Source organism: Cibotium barometz, chromosome 44 (assembly GCF_041138505.1).
Source record: "Cibotium barometz isolate CiBa-2024 chromosome 44, ASM4113850v1, whole genome shotgun sequence".
Classification (NCBI taxonomy): Eukaryota; Viridiplantae; Streptophyta; class Polypodiopsida; order Cyatheales; family Cibotiaceae; genus Cibotium; species Cibotium barometz.
In genome coordinates this window covers 32,411,492-32,426,811 of record NC_141089.1, presented here as the reverse complement: position 1 = coordinate 32,426,811, position 15,320 = coordinate 32,411,492, and the positions used below count along the sequence as shown (strand labels likewise).

General features: G+C 40.8%; 1 protein-coding gene across 2 annotated transcripts in view; it reads left to right on the top strand.

The window, feature by feature from the left end:
- Positions 1 to 5,673, top strand: part of LOC147613222 (protein TPX2-like) — a 37,940-nt gene extending 32,267 nt beyond the window's left edge. For both annotated transcript variants that reach the window (XM_086782487.1, XM_086782488.1), the window contains exons 21-23: positions 4,962 to 5,021; positions 5,121 to 5,215; positions 5,297 to 5,673. In XM_086782487.1, the coding sequence (XP_086638613.1) occupies positions 4,962 to 5,021; positions 5,121 to 5,215; positions 5,297 to 5,429 (288 nt within the window). In that variant the 3' untranslated portion in view covers positions 5,430 to 5,673. The remainder of the gene's footprint in view (positions 1 to 4,961; positions 5,022 to 5,120; positions 5,216 to 5,296) is intronic.
- The last annotated feature ends 9,647 nt before the right edge of the window (positions 5,674 to 15,320 follow it).

Below are 15,320 nucleotides of genomic sequence, written 5' to 3'. Positions count from 1 at the left end.
TCATGCAATACATCCCTATGTGAAGGTGATGCGTCAACATCCGCAATTGTCCCACTATAATCGCATCGCACGTGATCATCAGGGGCATAGTCACCAAAAAACGCGTTTTGATCTGGCGAAACTTGCAAAACGTTTAAAACGTTTCTACAAAACCTTTGACAAAACGTTTTGTTCACTTTCAAAGTCATTTTTTTCGTTTTTTTTCTCCCCAAAAACGCGTGCGACCATCGACGTCGACTGCCCCCGATCTGCCTGTTGCGCGCTTTTGTCACCGCCTCACCTTCGCGCGAGTCTGCTGCTAATCCCCACGTTGCTGTGCCGAGGCCCCACATCTAGATACCCACGCTAGAGACTCCCCATGTGCCCACACTGGAGACCCCAGCGCCCCACATCTGCGCCCACACTGCTACCCCCTGTTCCCTCTAAGCGGTGAGCACTTGCCACTGCTGCCCCGTCTTCTCCCCCGACTTGTCATGAGTTCTAACCATATCATAGTCACCTCTTTGATGATTGAAATTTTATGATGATGCTTTGAAGTTTGATAGTTGAATTGTGATTTATCATGCACGTTCCTAAAAGGTGAATTTGGGCATGTTCCTAGATTCATCAAGGTATATATATTTAATTTGTATGTGTACAATACTACAATGTACTACTATGTATATATAAATTAAAATTTCATATGTATATATATATATATATGTGTGTGTATATATATATGTGTGTGTGTGTGTGTGTGTGTGTGTGTATACATGTTCTGAAAATAATTATGGCATTCGTCTTGGAGATCAGAGAAAGAGTGCGTCCATGAGCCATCCAGCTTTCTAACTCGTAGGCATGAATTTTTCTTACGAGTAGCATGCAGGCCCTGAAAGAAAGCTTTGGATGAAAGGCCCTTATCCATGAGGGGCTTCGTTCTCGCCCTGATCTGCCATTTATGCAATTTTCTCTGATCATTGGCATTCAATTGAAAATGAGCATGTGAAAGAGCTTCCTGTTCATCCTCAGAGAGAGGTCTTGACTGAGAAAATTCAGTCAGTTGTTGTGCTGTCCTTTTTGCTTCTTTGATCTTATTTCTCCATTCAGACATATACCACTTGCCATAGCTGCAAATGATATTCTGCAGAACATGTTCTCCCCTCCTGGCTCCCCATCAAATCAAATGATTGATGCTAGGACTGAATTCCTTCGACATGTCTCTGAAATAGTGGATAAGGATGCTGCTCTTACCATGGAGGGATCTTTCACTGCCACAGAGCTTGAGAATGCATTGTTTCACCTTAGCAGACATAAGTCTCCTGGTTGGGATGGCCTTACGGTGGAATTCTATATTGTCTTTTGGGATGACTTGAAAGAAGTCCTATTACAGATGATCAATGCAGCCTGGCAGGCAAACCAGATGCCACACTCATGGAAACATGGCATAGTAAAACTAATGCCTAAAAAACATCTCTGTGATCATCTGTCGGATTGGAGGCCCATTACTTTGAAGCCAGTAGTTTATAAGCTTATTGCAAAGATGATGGTGCACCGGCTGCATACGATATTGGATGTGGGTCTTCATCCTTATCAATATGGATTTATCCCGCGTAGACAAATCCATGATAACATTTCCAATGCCTTGACAGCAATTGAATATGCTAAGTACTCCCATCAAGATGTACTTATTTTGCAAGTGGATATTGCTAAGGCATTTGATACTGTTCACTGGGACTTCATCTCTCAAATTATGTTCAAACTTGGTTTTGGTCCCAAGATGGCAAATGCAGTATTTTGGCTCTACTCTGGATCTACCTCTCAGTGTATTTTGGGAAACCATCTCTCCCGCTCATGGACATTGGGTAGATCAGTACGACAGGGCTGCCCCCTTAGTGCTTTGCTATATGCCATTGTCACCCATCCCCTTCTAAAGTATCTTGATCATCTGACACATACAGGGCAGATGAAAGGGCTCACAATCCCTGGGGCATCATCCTTTTTGGCTCAAGCATATGCTGATGATTCCTTTTTCATGCCACAGAATTCACCCCAGGAAGTACATATGCTAATGACCACGCTTTCATTGTTTGGCTTGGCAGCTGGTCTGAATATTAATTTTGACAAATCTAAATTACTTCCTCTCAAACAATGTGATTGGCATTCTCTCCTTTGGCCTGGGCAAGTGGTGAATTCAAAAGATGCAGTCAGGCATTTGGGATATCCAATAGGATGGCATATTACTAGGAAGCAGCAGCTCAAATGGGTCTTACAAAGACTGCAACATAAATTGGATTTCTGGAAGATATCTACCTGGCCGCTTCATGTCAGGCTCAGAATAGTGCAGTCTATTGTAATGTCATATGTGCAATTTTATTTGCCATTGTTACATTGGTCCTCTCGGGATATTTCAGCCTTTATGTCACAAGCCATGGAAATACTCTGGAGAACAAAAGCGGCAGTGAAAGCATTAAGACTGATGAAGATGGAATTGTTGTGCTCCCCAAGGATGCATGGTGGTCTAAATATTCTAAATGTGCGGTATCATGTCCTTGCAAGGAAAATCACTATGCTGCATACTTTTTTCCGCCAACAACAACCATGGACATGTATGCTTGCATCTATGTGTGTTAATATGAGGACTTCTGCTTATGGCCAATGGACTACTGATCCCTGGGAGGTTGTCATTGGGAGATTTGCAGGAAAGATACCAGGCTGCCCTTTCTCTACTGCTTTGATTTTGGACTGGAAACAGCTACTTTCAAAAGTTAAATGGGCTCCTAATAATTGCTCGGGGACAAATTCCATGAGACAGGAAAGTATTCATTGGAGTGCCATCTTTGACACTCCACTTGCCTTACAGGAACCGATCCGAGCATACAACCTCTCTAAATTGGGAATTCGGTATATACAAGATGTGGTGGATGATCAGGGATATGTTTTATCTTTTCCCCAGGCTATGGCTTCCTATCCTTTGGGAATGCATCACAGGACCATATGGAAGAAAATTGCTGATTTATTATTTCCTTTTCTACCAGTTCCTCCTATGGCTCCTATGGATCGGCTTATGGATTGGCAGCTGCTTTCCTCCACTACAGGCACTCATCCTGTTCCTCTCCCCGCTCTAACCTCCATTAAAGCCTATCATTTACTTCAGCCTGCTCCATGGATCCAGCAATATGGCAATTCTTTATGGCATATAAGGAAACCCCTTTCATGGTGGAGGAAGAATATTCGAATGATATGGAAAAGTAAAATGCCTTTGAAACAAAGACTTTTCCTCTGGAGATGTTTGACAGGTACATTGTCAGTGGGGGTTACACTTGCAAGACGCCATATTGCATCATCCACCTGTCTAAGATGTATGGCTCTTTCAGAGACAATTCCTCATTTGCTTTGGCATTGTCCTTGTTCTAGGATCCTCCTCAGGCGTATTTCTGATTATCTTTGCCTTCGCTTCCCAACTCATAGATTTGGGAAACATTTCTGGCTCTTTGGCAGACATCTCAGAACTTTGTCCCAATACTCACTTTTTCTATTTTGGGTGAGATATTGGGCCCTATGGACCATCTGGAGTGAACACAATTTTGCATATTTGGGAAGGCACAATCTCCAATCATATGAATCTTTCCGAGCCTCATTGCGACAGTCTGTATATGCTGCTTGCCTTGAGGGTGACATGGATGCATCTTGTATTCAGCTTTTCTTCGAGTGCTTTTGATCTTTGGATATTCTCCACTCTGGAGAATATGATTATGTAAACTTTCTTGTGTGCTTCCATTAGGCTCTCCTTTGGAGTCTAATGTCTTGTATATTGACTTTATGAAAATATAACAATTACTGGTTTTACTTAAAAAAAAAAAAAGTGTGTGTACACACACACACACACACACATATATCCAAAACCTGCGGTTTTGTAGGTGACAGACGAAACCTTAAAAAAAAAAACCTTCAAAACTCAAGAGGTTTCAAAACTCAAACGTTTCTGGCGACTATGATCAGAAGTGGGTGCACATTTGTCAATCGGTCTATCAACCACCCATCTATAAACAAACAAGCCGAAGTTTGGGGGAAGTTGGGGTTGGAGGGGCCGTGGGTTGTCTCCTAGGGGGGCACATTTGTGCCATCTCCTAGTGCAGCCGCTGGCTGTGGGATATGTCTAGCAATGTGGCCCTGTTATCCGCAGATATGGTGGTGATTCGGTGTACTGGCAATCTCCATCTGCTGTCTGAATAAAGAGCCATTGGTCCTGACAGCATCACATGATCATATGTAAAACAGGGGTCACGGACGAGTATCATCAACACTAGCTGTGATAGCTGCCCCCAGCCATGGTGGAAGGTGTCTTTTTGAAGGGCAGGGGTCACTAAGGAAGCCAAAAACTTCCAATAGATCCATGCGTGGGAGTGCGGGGAACCTGAGGAAGGTCGGATAACGTGTAGATCGGGAGGAGGGCACCGAGAGCATCGAAGTTTCAGCGGTGTCGGAAGAAGAATAGTTTCCTTGGGGCCTGGGCTGCTAGGAAATGGGCAAAACAGAGAAACAGTCTGTGCATAGAATGCTCCCAGCCCTGTGTGCACTACCTCTGCTGGTTGGGTTATATTTGACCCAAGCCGTAAAAAGCGACTAGCTGCGAACTGGGAAGAAGAGGCAAAGAGCCATCGATGTGCAACCTGCAATACAGTACCCAAGGTCTTCCAGAGTTCTCCTCCATGCTAATGAGGCTCAAAAAAGCTTTTCTGGAATGAGTTTTGAGAACTGTCTGACCAAGGCAAATTGAGGCTTGCTACACTGATCATCAAGGTGGTTAATGCTAGATATCAGAAAGTCTGTGAGCTTGATCGAGGATTGAGTACTGTCTGGATCGAGGCACATCGAAGCTCAATGGACCCCTCCATATTGACAATCTTCGTGTTGAGAGAGAGAGAGAGAGAGAGAGAGAGAGAGGGGGGGGGGGTCTGACACATTGGTTGGTTCACTTCTAGGTTGCTGAAAAGCAAAATATCTACAAAAGATTTAGGGAGGAGTCTGAAGCTGCAAGGAAGGTAAATGTTATCTATAGTTACTGAAGCTGCAAGGTATATTGGGTGTCTGTAACCTTGTGCTTCAAGTTTGACCGTACTTTTGTGTGGGAAATTATGCAGGCTGATGAGGAACGGCTAGTCAAATCTATGAGGAGAACAATGGTTCCACATGCTCGTCCTTTACCTGTTTTTGACAAACCTTTTGTCCCTAAAAGGTGGAATTTTGTTGTTATCGTTTAGGATAAGTTATTGTTGAAGCGAAATGATTAAATCTGTAGTTTGGCTTGGTCTACCAGGTGCCCAAAGGAACTTACTAGACCTCGGTCTCCCAAGTTGAGTGTTTCATATAGACGGGAGCGGAGGAGTTCACTGACTTTGAGAAGGCTGTCCATGACATTCAGCATACAAAAGCGACTGCAAATGAGATGATGATCAATCTTTTGACCTCTTAAACTTTGATTTTTGTAAAGTTTGTAAAATCATCTCTCCCCCCCCCTCACCACTTCATGGGGTGTCAAAGTTGCCTCTCATTCAGTGTGTTGCAAGACCATTGACAGCTCCACAAGCTTTAGTGGTCTAAAGTTTCTGGTCGATTGCAACTGTTCTGTTTTTGGGCATTCAAGATATTATTTTCTGTTTCTATATCCATATTTCTAGGCGATTGTATCTTTAAGTTGCTTGCTGTGCACGATACCTTTTGTCTGTTCAGCCAAATGCCCGCTTTAATTTCATATAACCTATTTTCACTAGGCTTTTTAATCTATTTCATATTGTTCCATTAACTTGCTATTAATTAATTAACACTCAAAGGTACTTTTTGAAAGATGTACCTATCCCTCCCACTAAATCCACCACATCTTTGCCTCTGATTGAGTGCCCTCAGAGAGCAACGAAGAAAAAGAGCCAAAAGCTCTCCCCAAAAAAGGACTTCTTATCTTTTAGAAGCTTATTAACTTTTTCATATTGTTTCTTTAACTTGCTATTATTTAACACTCTCGGGTTCTTTTTGAAAGATGTACCTCTCAACGCGCCTCTTTGAACGCATATTGAATCCATATCTTTGCCTCTACCATTGTTTATTCTCAGAGAGCAATGGTGAAAGAGATAGCGACGATCGACAACCATAAGCAAGAGACGGTAAGATAGAATTTGCACAGCAAGGAATTTATAGGTATCTGGTCGCTGTATGTGTAAGCTACACTCTATGCTCTAAACAAGATAACTATGTCCTTCTTGGAAGGCATATCATTACTCTATGGTTTTTAGGTGATATAACCCCTTTCTATTCTAAGACTATGAAAGTTATGGTTCTGATTGGAATGATATCATTTCTGTGTATGAACTTGGTTCCTATAGATTTTGGACAAGTGTCCATTGTATCCAGTTTTCCTCCTCAGCAAGGTTAGGTAATGAAGTAATAGCAGTTTCTTCCTTATAAAGGTTGGGCAATGAAGCAATGGAAGTTTCCTCCTCTTACTCACACCTTTTATAGCTATGTCCATTTACATAACCCATGTTTATGATTTTTGAATGTGATGTCGTGACAGACACTATTTCATCAATAACATCCTCGTCACATTTCTGTAAGAATAGTTCTATAGCTTCATCTTTATGGTACTATCGTCCTATCGGAGGTAGATGTAATGTCTTTCCCAATTGTGTATTAACATCATTTGAATGGGCATCCAAGAATTACATCATAATTTGTGGGACTTCCAAACTCAACAATAAGAAATGTATATTCATAGACCAAGCAACACGATACTACTTCAATTTCTTTTGAAATTCCTATGGGTGTTCCTTAGTTGCCATCGACTAATTTAAGGACAATCCTCGAAGGTTTGAGGGGATACTCTCCCATCTTCACCACGTCTTTGATGGCTAGCTCCCCCTCCCCCCCCCCCTCATGTAGGATCGTAATTGTAGTTACTCCATCCAATTTGATTGGAATGGTGGAATTCATGTCGTCACCTTTGAAATACTTACCCACTACACTGATTAGCACATCTTTGTACAATTTTGTGGGTTCACTTCGTTTTCTTAGTCGATCTCATTTAGATTCCCTAATGGTTTGGGTTGATTTTTCATCTAGCTTCTAGTTTCCTTGATCATTCATAGGTGCAAAGAGGATTGCTCTCAAGGCTCTCATTTATTCTTTGAGCTCTCACCTTAAGAAGGCACATTGCCTATCTATGGTTATCTGGGCCAATGTGTAAAAAGGCATGGCATGTTCTCTACAACGAGTTGCTTTTTTGTTGCCATGACACCCATGTCTATTAAGACACAATTCCTTTCGTGTTTTCTCTTAACAATGATTCCTTGAGCGCAAGTTGCCTCTTGTGAAGCACTCAATCCCTCCGGATGTGGTCATTAGGTTTTTTGCTTCTTCATGCTCTAGACTTGTTATGGATTTCTTCCTCAGTTCTAAGCTCTTTCAACACTTCTTGATTTTCCATTTGTTGTCGTCAGTGTCAGTTAATAGTCGATCTTTTTTTTTAAATTCTTGACTCAAGACACTACTACCTACATGGGATACATCTAAGACTGGCTCTAGAGGTCTCGCATTGGAATCTTGTGTGGAAACAACATGATTGGTCCATCTACTTCTACTTGGATTCACTACACCACATCCTGAGACTCACTTAACCTTGAGATTTCCTCTCTTGTGTTAGGGAATTCTTGTAGTTTCTTTGGAAAGGGTTCTTCATATTTTGGTTTAGGTTTGAATCATCCTTCCATGGTTTTCTTGGCCATTTCCAAGAGTCTCTCTATTCTTTCTATCAAGATTCATGTCATTGCTTTTCGTCCTTGTCCCTCATCGAGAGTGATTTGAATCGAAGTTTTGGATTATCTTCAATTTCAATGTAACCTAGATCATCCATTGGATCCTTTTTTGCATCTTTCACTCGATGAGCTTGTGAGGCTTTTGGGGCTCTCTCCCTAAGCTCTTTGGTTTTGTCAATTAGGATTGGCCCATTTAGGTCTTCTAATTCCCGTTCTTCATTTAAGGTGATTTGAGTGAAGGAATCTAGAACATTCTAAATCTCAAAATACCATGTTTTGGGTCCTTCTGTTTTGTTTCGTTCATTCTCTTAGGACTCTTGGAAGTCCTTGGTCTAATTGGTTTGTGGCTTACTCAGTAACACTGTTGCCTTTCCTTTGTTACGGTCCCTACTTCTGTTTCGTTTTTTGCTCTTAGGAGATTCTGATGTAGAATAATAGTCATGAACACGGATGCCTGATCTTTTAATTTCTTGGCTTGTCACAACCTCCAAATGGGAACTTCCTTTTCTTTGTCTGAAGAACATGACAAACATGTCACACTATTAATTTCCAACCTGGTGGCACCTGATGATAATCATTAATCAAGTGATTTGGATTTGTTGGCTTAAGAGGGTAATCATTAGTCAAGTGATCGATGCCACACTTCGTACATCGATTCACCAAGATTTGGCACTCACTAGCCTCCACTCTTGCTAACATTGATATAGTCTCTTTTGTTATGAAGGACTCTTAGTTCGCTTCCAAGCTAGACTTTGGCACAATCATGGAGGTCAACCCTATAGTGTTAGTGTATGAAACAAAGTCTTGTATTTAAAGGTTGAGTTAGAATAGGATTGAGACTAAGCAATGATTCTACCTAATCATAAATGCATAAACACTTGATCCTACATCAAAATTACTTTTGCTGAGGTTCTTTTTATGAGTGTCTTATGATTTTTGTAGTTTTCAAATGGGGTTTTAGGGTTTTATTATGTTTTTATAATTTTTCAAGATTTTTTGACAGCAGAGAAACGGTAAACTGACATGCAAATTAATAAAAAGATGCATATAAACAAGATAAATATAAAGTTTTCTCGTTACTTTTTTTTTTTTTTTTTGCTTTTTTGAAATCCAGTCAGATCGATCTCTGGAAATCAAGTCAGATCGATGATCTAGATCAAGGATTCTCAAGTGGACGATTTGGATCTTAGATCGATGATTCGGATCACAAATAATCTGAATTTTGAACAATCTCAAATTGGCGGTGATTCGAAAATCGAACAATCGGAAAAGTGGGATGATCGGATCTTGGTGGGAACAATAAAAAATGGACAATCTGAAATTTGGTATAGAAAACTACGATCTGGATTTGGAATCGCACAATCTAGAAGTGGACGATCTAGAAAGTACCGATCTGAAAGTCGGATCGACGATCTAGACAATCCCCTTTTTTACAACTCAAGTGTGTGGAAATGAAGATTATTTACCACACTGATCGTCTCGTATAACCCACTTTCAACTCTGGTCTCAACGATCTGAATTTCTAATCTCTGTGATGATTCGAATGCTAGATGATCTGGCTGATGATTTGAAAATTCGAGAGAGAAAAAAATACATTTTTTTGAAATTTTCTTTATTTTTTAAAATTTTGACATGATAGTGATGCTTTGAAACACGCTAATGCCGCTATAGTACCATGATTATCAACTCAATTCTTCTAGAAACATCTCCTCAAAGATTAATACCTAAATGAAGTTAATTTTGGTTAAAAAATTATAAATCTAAAGCGAATGCTCATGGTGATGACAAAAATGACTAAGTGGATCAAATTAACAACAACAATAGATTTGGTAACTTTATATAGCTTTTAAATCTTAGGCTTTTAAAAGCTTTATTCTTCTTAAAGCTTATAAGGTAAGAAGAAACCGGTTGGCGACTGTACGTGACGAAATCAATGAAGTAATTTAGGAGGAGATTTGCACATGCGTCGTTTGGAAGAGAGAGAGATTATGAAATTGCCTGGCCAACCTGTCATCTTCTTTTCTTTGTTGAGCCTGACACCAAGCATTTTGGTTAACCTCTCCTTCAGATAGACCTCCCTTCTATCTCTTCCCTTACAGTTTCTCCATTAGGTCACTCAATTCCTTCCTTTCTATCTCTTTTCTTTAGCCCTCAATTTTCCTACTCTCATGATAATTCCCTACATTTCATTAGCAATTCCTCTCTAGGGTTCCTCTACACCACCCTTACCTCTCAGTTTTCTAATTGCCTCTCTAGTAAGGGTCACAAATAGCTCATCCTTCAATAAAAGGTCGTTCACTCTCAGTTTATTGGTAGGAAATCGCCTCAAGTCATCCTCCCCCCATTCAACCACATGCCACCCCCATTTCAGAGGAATGCAATGAGATAAAGCTGAGCAAAGATCCACTTTAGAGTAGAAGGTATGAGGAACCCATGCGGCTTGATGTGACTGACAAAAACTCTATCAATCCTTGATGAAGACCCACAGTACTGCAGACTAAAATATGTGTGCCCATGCTCAGATCCTTAAGCCCCTAACTCCCTCCCATCCACAAGTCCTATCTTACCTTGAGTCCTTCCCACTTCATTTTCTCATGACCCATTAACATAGTGCTTCCACCACACCTATCCATTTGTCTCAACCATATTAAAGTCTACCATCAGGATGCAAGGGCAATGAAAATCCAACTTTGCTATCCACTCCCACATCTCCCCCCTCATCATTAAGACCCCTCATTCTTTACTAACCCCCAAAAAGCAACATTCTTCCTTCTATCTCTTAGTCCTTTCACATTCCAAGTACACCCCCTCACCTCATAGGATCTACTCATTCAAGGGCTGTAAGCGGGTACCATATCCACCTCTACTTCTTCCTCCACTATAATGCCTCCCCTCAACTCTACTATTTCTAGTTGAATAGCTTTCCGAGAAGTTTCCATCTGCCAGTTGAATCTATCCACTATCCTCTACACCTAAGGGACTAAAGGGATTAGAACAGAGAGAAGCTCCAAACCCCTCTTTGGATTTGCCACAAGTCAATACACCCTTCCTAAATGGAATATTCTGATTCTTTCTTGCCTTCCCTTTTACTTGTCTAAGATTGCAGCCCCCTTTTCCTTTATCTCTCACTTTAGTCCATCCCTGCTCTCCAGAACTCCCTTCCTCAGTCATCGCCAGATTTTCCTTTCCTTTTCCCTCCTTCTCAATAGGTTTTTCAGTGCTCCCAGTTTTATTCTCCCCCCCCCCCACCGATTCATCCTTCTTCCTCTCCTCTCCACCTATTTCCTCATCCTTTGTTATACCCAAATCATCTGCATGGCCCTTGGAAAAGCTCCAAATATCAGTTTCAACTATGTCTTCCACATCTCCCCCAAGTCCACCTCTAAAACTTTAGGCCTCTTTACCGTAGTAATCCAAGGTACATAGATCTTGTCCGAGTGATTCCCATTATCCTCATCTGTTTGGAACAAATAGGATCAGCCCGATTTCCCTTGCTAAATCCCCCATCTCACTGGCCTTAACTAGGGTGGAAGCCCCTAAATCTCCACCCACACTGAACATGCCTCTTGGAGGTTCTTGTTTACATCAAGAGTCAGATCAAATGGCATTACATGTACCAACTTCTATCCCATGAAGAGCGGAGCCCTAGCAAACAAATCGACCACCGCCTTCCCTTTCACAAACTATACGTTAAAAAATCTTTTTCCCAGGTAAAACACCTACGACACCACCTTCTCATGAAACATATCCTCCTAAAGCCACTTGCCCAAATCTGCCTTACTCGGCGGCCTCCCTGAGCACATCAGAATTGCACTACATGTAGAAAATAATCCTATCTACCTTTTCACAAGGTCGGATGATATGCTTGCACATACCTTCCCTCTAGTTGTCCTTTCTTGCTAGGATTTCTTGACTGTTCAACCTTGCAAAGATCAAATCAGACTGGGCTTTCTTAGCCTCCCTATCCTTGTCTTTTTCTTCTTCTTCTTCTTCTTGGGGGACCCTCTTCATCTCTTCATCCAAGTCCCAGTCCCCCCAACTACTTTCCTTGGCCTCATCGCTCTGGTCCCAAATCCCCACCAACCCTTAGCTCTCCTAACCACATACGCTTACATGCATGTGCTGTGCGTCAACGACCTACCTTTGTACACTCACATGCGATGCCACATGCTTCTGTACATCCACTAACCCACTCACCCTTCTCTCCCTTTCTAGGGCAACAAAACGTTCTATTGCATTTTTATTTTGTAGACAACATTTTTCAATACCATCACAAAAGAATGTATGGAAAGAGAACGATCACAACAATTCAAAACTAAAATTCACTTTATATTGCTTCAAAACAAAGTCAATTGATTTACATGTTGTTGTGAACGGTTGGCGATAGGAGAAGAACAAACGAAATCATGAACACGCAGAAAAACAATAAAGATGACATTTTTCAACACCATGACATAAGAATATACAGAAAGAGAACAATCACAACGATTCAAAACTAACATTCACCTTATCTTGCTTCAAAACAAAGTCGATTTATTTACGTGCTGTTGTGAATGGTTGGCAATAGGAGAAACAAATGAAAACATGAACACACAAAATAATAATAAAAGCTTATGTAAGAAATTACATTGTAACCTAATGAAAAGTACTTGTTCAAAGAAAGCAAGCGTCATCCTTTGGTAAGCCCACATATTTTCTAGTAGTAGGAGAAAGAGGGATGAAATCATCTCCATTGATGATTGCTTGTTTGAACTTTGCAGTTTTTTCACACACAAACACGTAGTTGTTGTTGTAGTCTTCTTCTAGAAGAGAATCTTCTTTAGCATAAACTATTCGGGTTAACTATTCGGGTTCTGACGACTCCCTGGCTTGTTGTCCCATGATTCTCTTTTGCTCTTGAATATTGTTTGCATTGAAATACCTTGTTGCATGCATATCCTTGTAAGAAGATAGTCTCAATGTCAGTGCATTGGGTTAAGTGTGGGATTTTCATCACTTTGCAGATTGATGCAACTCATCTTCTATCCATACCATTACCTGTTTTAGGTATAATCCACGATGCACCATGATAATATTTTCATGCACATATCATTCGAAGTAGAGTATTTTCTAGTGTTGCACGCCAATCTTTTTGGGTATGTAAATATCTATAAACACATACATACGTGCTCAAACAGATTCATTGGTGAGATAGGCACACTTTGTTCTTGAGATCTCTTTGACCATATAGGGCATACAGCTCTGGTGAGGCCAGGTGTTATTTCTTCAGAGACGAAACATTATGGTAAAAAAATATAAAGTGTCTCTTAAAAGATCCTTCATACAATAACCAAACATACCCTCTACACATCACCAACTCTCTGTCGGGTTTGAAGAATTCCCATTGCATGCGAACATGCTTTTAAGACATTCACTGCAGACGAACTCCAAAGAGCCCTTTTTTTTTTTTGGGCAGTCGGGAATGTTGGGCACTTGCTCACAGATGGATCGAGGCAGCCTTCTTCTCTTTCGTACCTTATGGAGTCTCAGAAGAGCCTACAATCATAAATAATATGTAATTAATCGCATGACAGAGCTTCACGCTTATTTAACAGAGACCCATAATCGGTATTCATTAAGCACAGGTCGATGGTTGTTTCACATAGAGAGAGGTTGACTCTTGTTTAAGAGAGAATGGAAAACATACCCAACGATCTAGGTTTCCTCTTAATAGCAACAAGCACGTAATTTAATCCCATGGAGGATGGAACTTCAGGTGGCGTCGGTATCCTTGAATATGCATGATTTGGAGAAGGATTTCTTTGTACAGTAGATGCTGTCTGCTCTGCTTCGTGGCAAAGAAGACAAGGTGACGGTAAAACAGATAACGTATTCGTTATATCATGCAAAGGAACCCCTTTGTGTGGTGCCATTTTTACAATAATGACAGAGTGTAGGACAAAGAATGACGACGCAATATAAATAATGCAACTCCCAACGCTTGAAAAAGGAACGATAACATATACCCACCCCATCGTGTTATACACATGGGAGAATCAAACCTGCCAATCATGATGTAGTAGAACCTCCCGAGTCCCATCCCTCCACAACAGGCCGTTGCAACAAAACAAAGCAAGGCAAGGCACTTAAGTACAAGCAGCAGCAGAGCGTTTAAAGCAACTTAACTTGTAAACGTAGATTCGGCGAATGTTGAGTATTTAAGTATTTAATTAAAAACGTTTTGGTGCCTTATTTCTCTCTCGAGAAAGTTAAGAGAGGCACAAGTAGCAGCCAGCTCAAACAGGAAAACAAACAACAAAATGCAATCGTAGTAGTAGAGCAGCTGGCACACAAGTCCCTCTTCCTCTTGTATGGTCGCCACCTTCAAGAGAAAGATAAAGCTAGAAAAAAAAAATGTGAAAGAAGAAGTCACGGAGCTCTTAGCGCAGTTGAAAGTAGCCAAGATAAAGAAAAAGTCCCCAAAAAAAAAAAAAAAAAGCTCACACTTTGCCTTCCTTGATTCGCATGTGCATTCATTTTAACCTACCCACCAATAATATTAAACCCTGGAAGTACTTGAGTCTCCGCTTTGGCTACAAGCCCATGTGCTCTTTAATGCTCACCTACAAGCTATTGTCCCCACCTCGGATGTAGTCTTTGAGTGTAAATGGTGGGGGGTATGCATGGCCTTCTAATTTGCATATGGTGTTGACAACCCATTTTACTAGATCAAAAGGCACACATATCACCAATCACAACGAGTTAGACCTCTCGTGAATACCTTACATCCAAGGGATCCCATTGGCAAATCAAGTTCTTTTGACCAAAAAAAAACCAAGGGCAAGATTACATAATGTTTCCACCATTGAGGACTCCATAAGGTAGACAATTGCCCAAATTAGAATACTTCAACAACCTACTAATACCTTAAAACCCTCATGTGAACGATGTGCAATTGATTACATATTCATAGACTGTCTAATAAGAGTTGCCTAAGATTGTAGCAATTTATATCGTAGTGATGTGCGAACGTAGGCTAATAATGGGCCAAGGCACTTTGTTCTTCCTAAGGAGGTTTTTTACTCCAAGAGTGTGTACATACTCTCATGAGTGAGTGTGTAGCCTTATCATGTCACGTCACTTATACTTCACTCGTTCTCATCAATCTACTTTGAGTGTTGTACTTCTCTATATCTTTGCTTACTTGTTGCATTTGTGTCAGTGTTGCTGCCTTTGTCTCCACTCCAACAATTAATTTCAAAGAAGGTTCTCTTGGCTCGCACCTCCATCGTTTTCTTTCGTTTTATCACCTCCTCAAGCTGCTCTTTTGATTGTCTCAAATTGAGCTATCCTCTTAGGTCGAGAAGGTATACTCTCTAGTGTGTTGTTAACGAAATTACGCTAATAAAGTTAACAAAAATTGTGTAACTTTTGGGTCATTCCGAGGCTCATTTGCATGCTGTAAGGTTTCTAAAGACATCCCAAGAGAGTCTTTATTTGATGTTAGGTTTTTCTACAATGCAAATATGGTGTGCAGACATTGTATGCATATGCCGT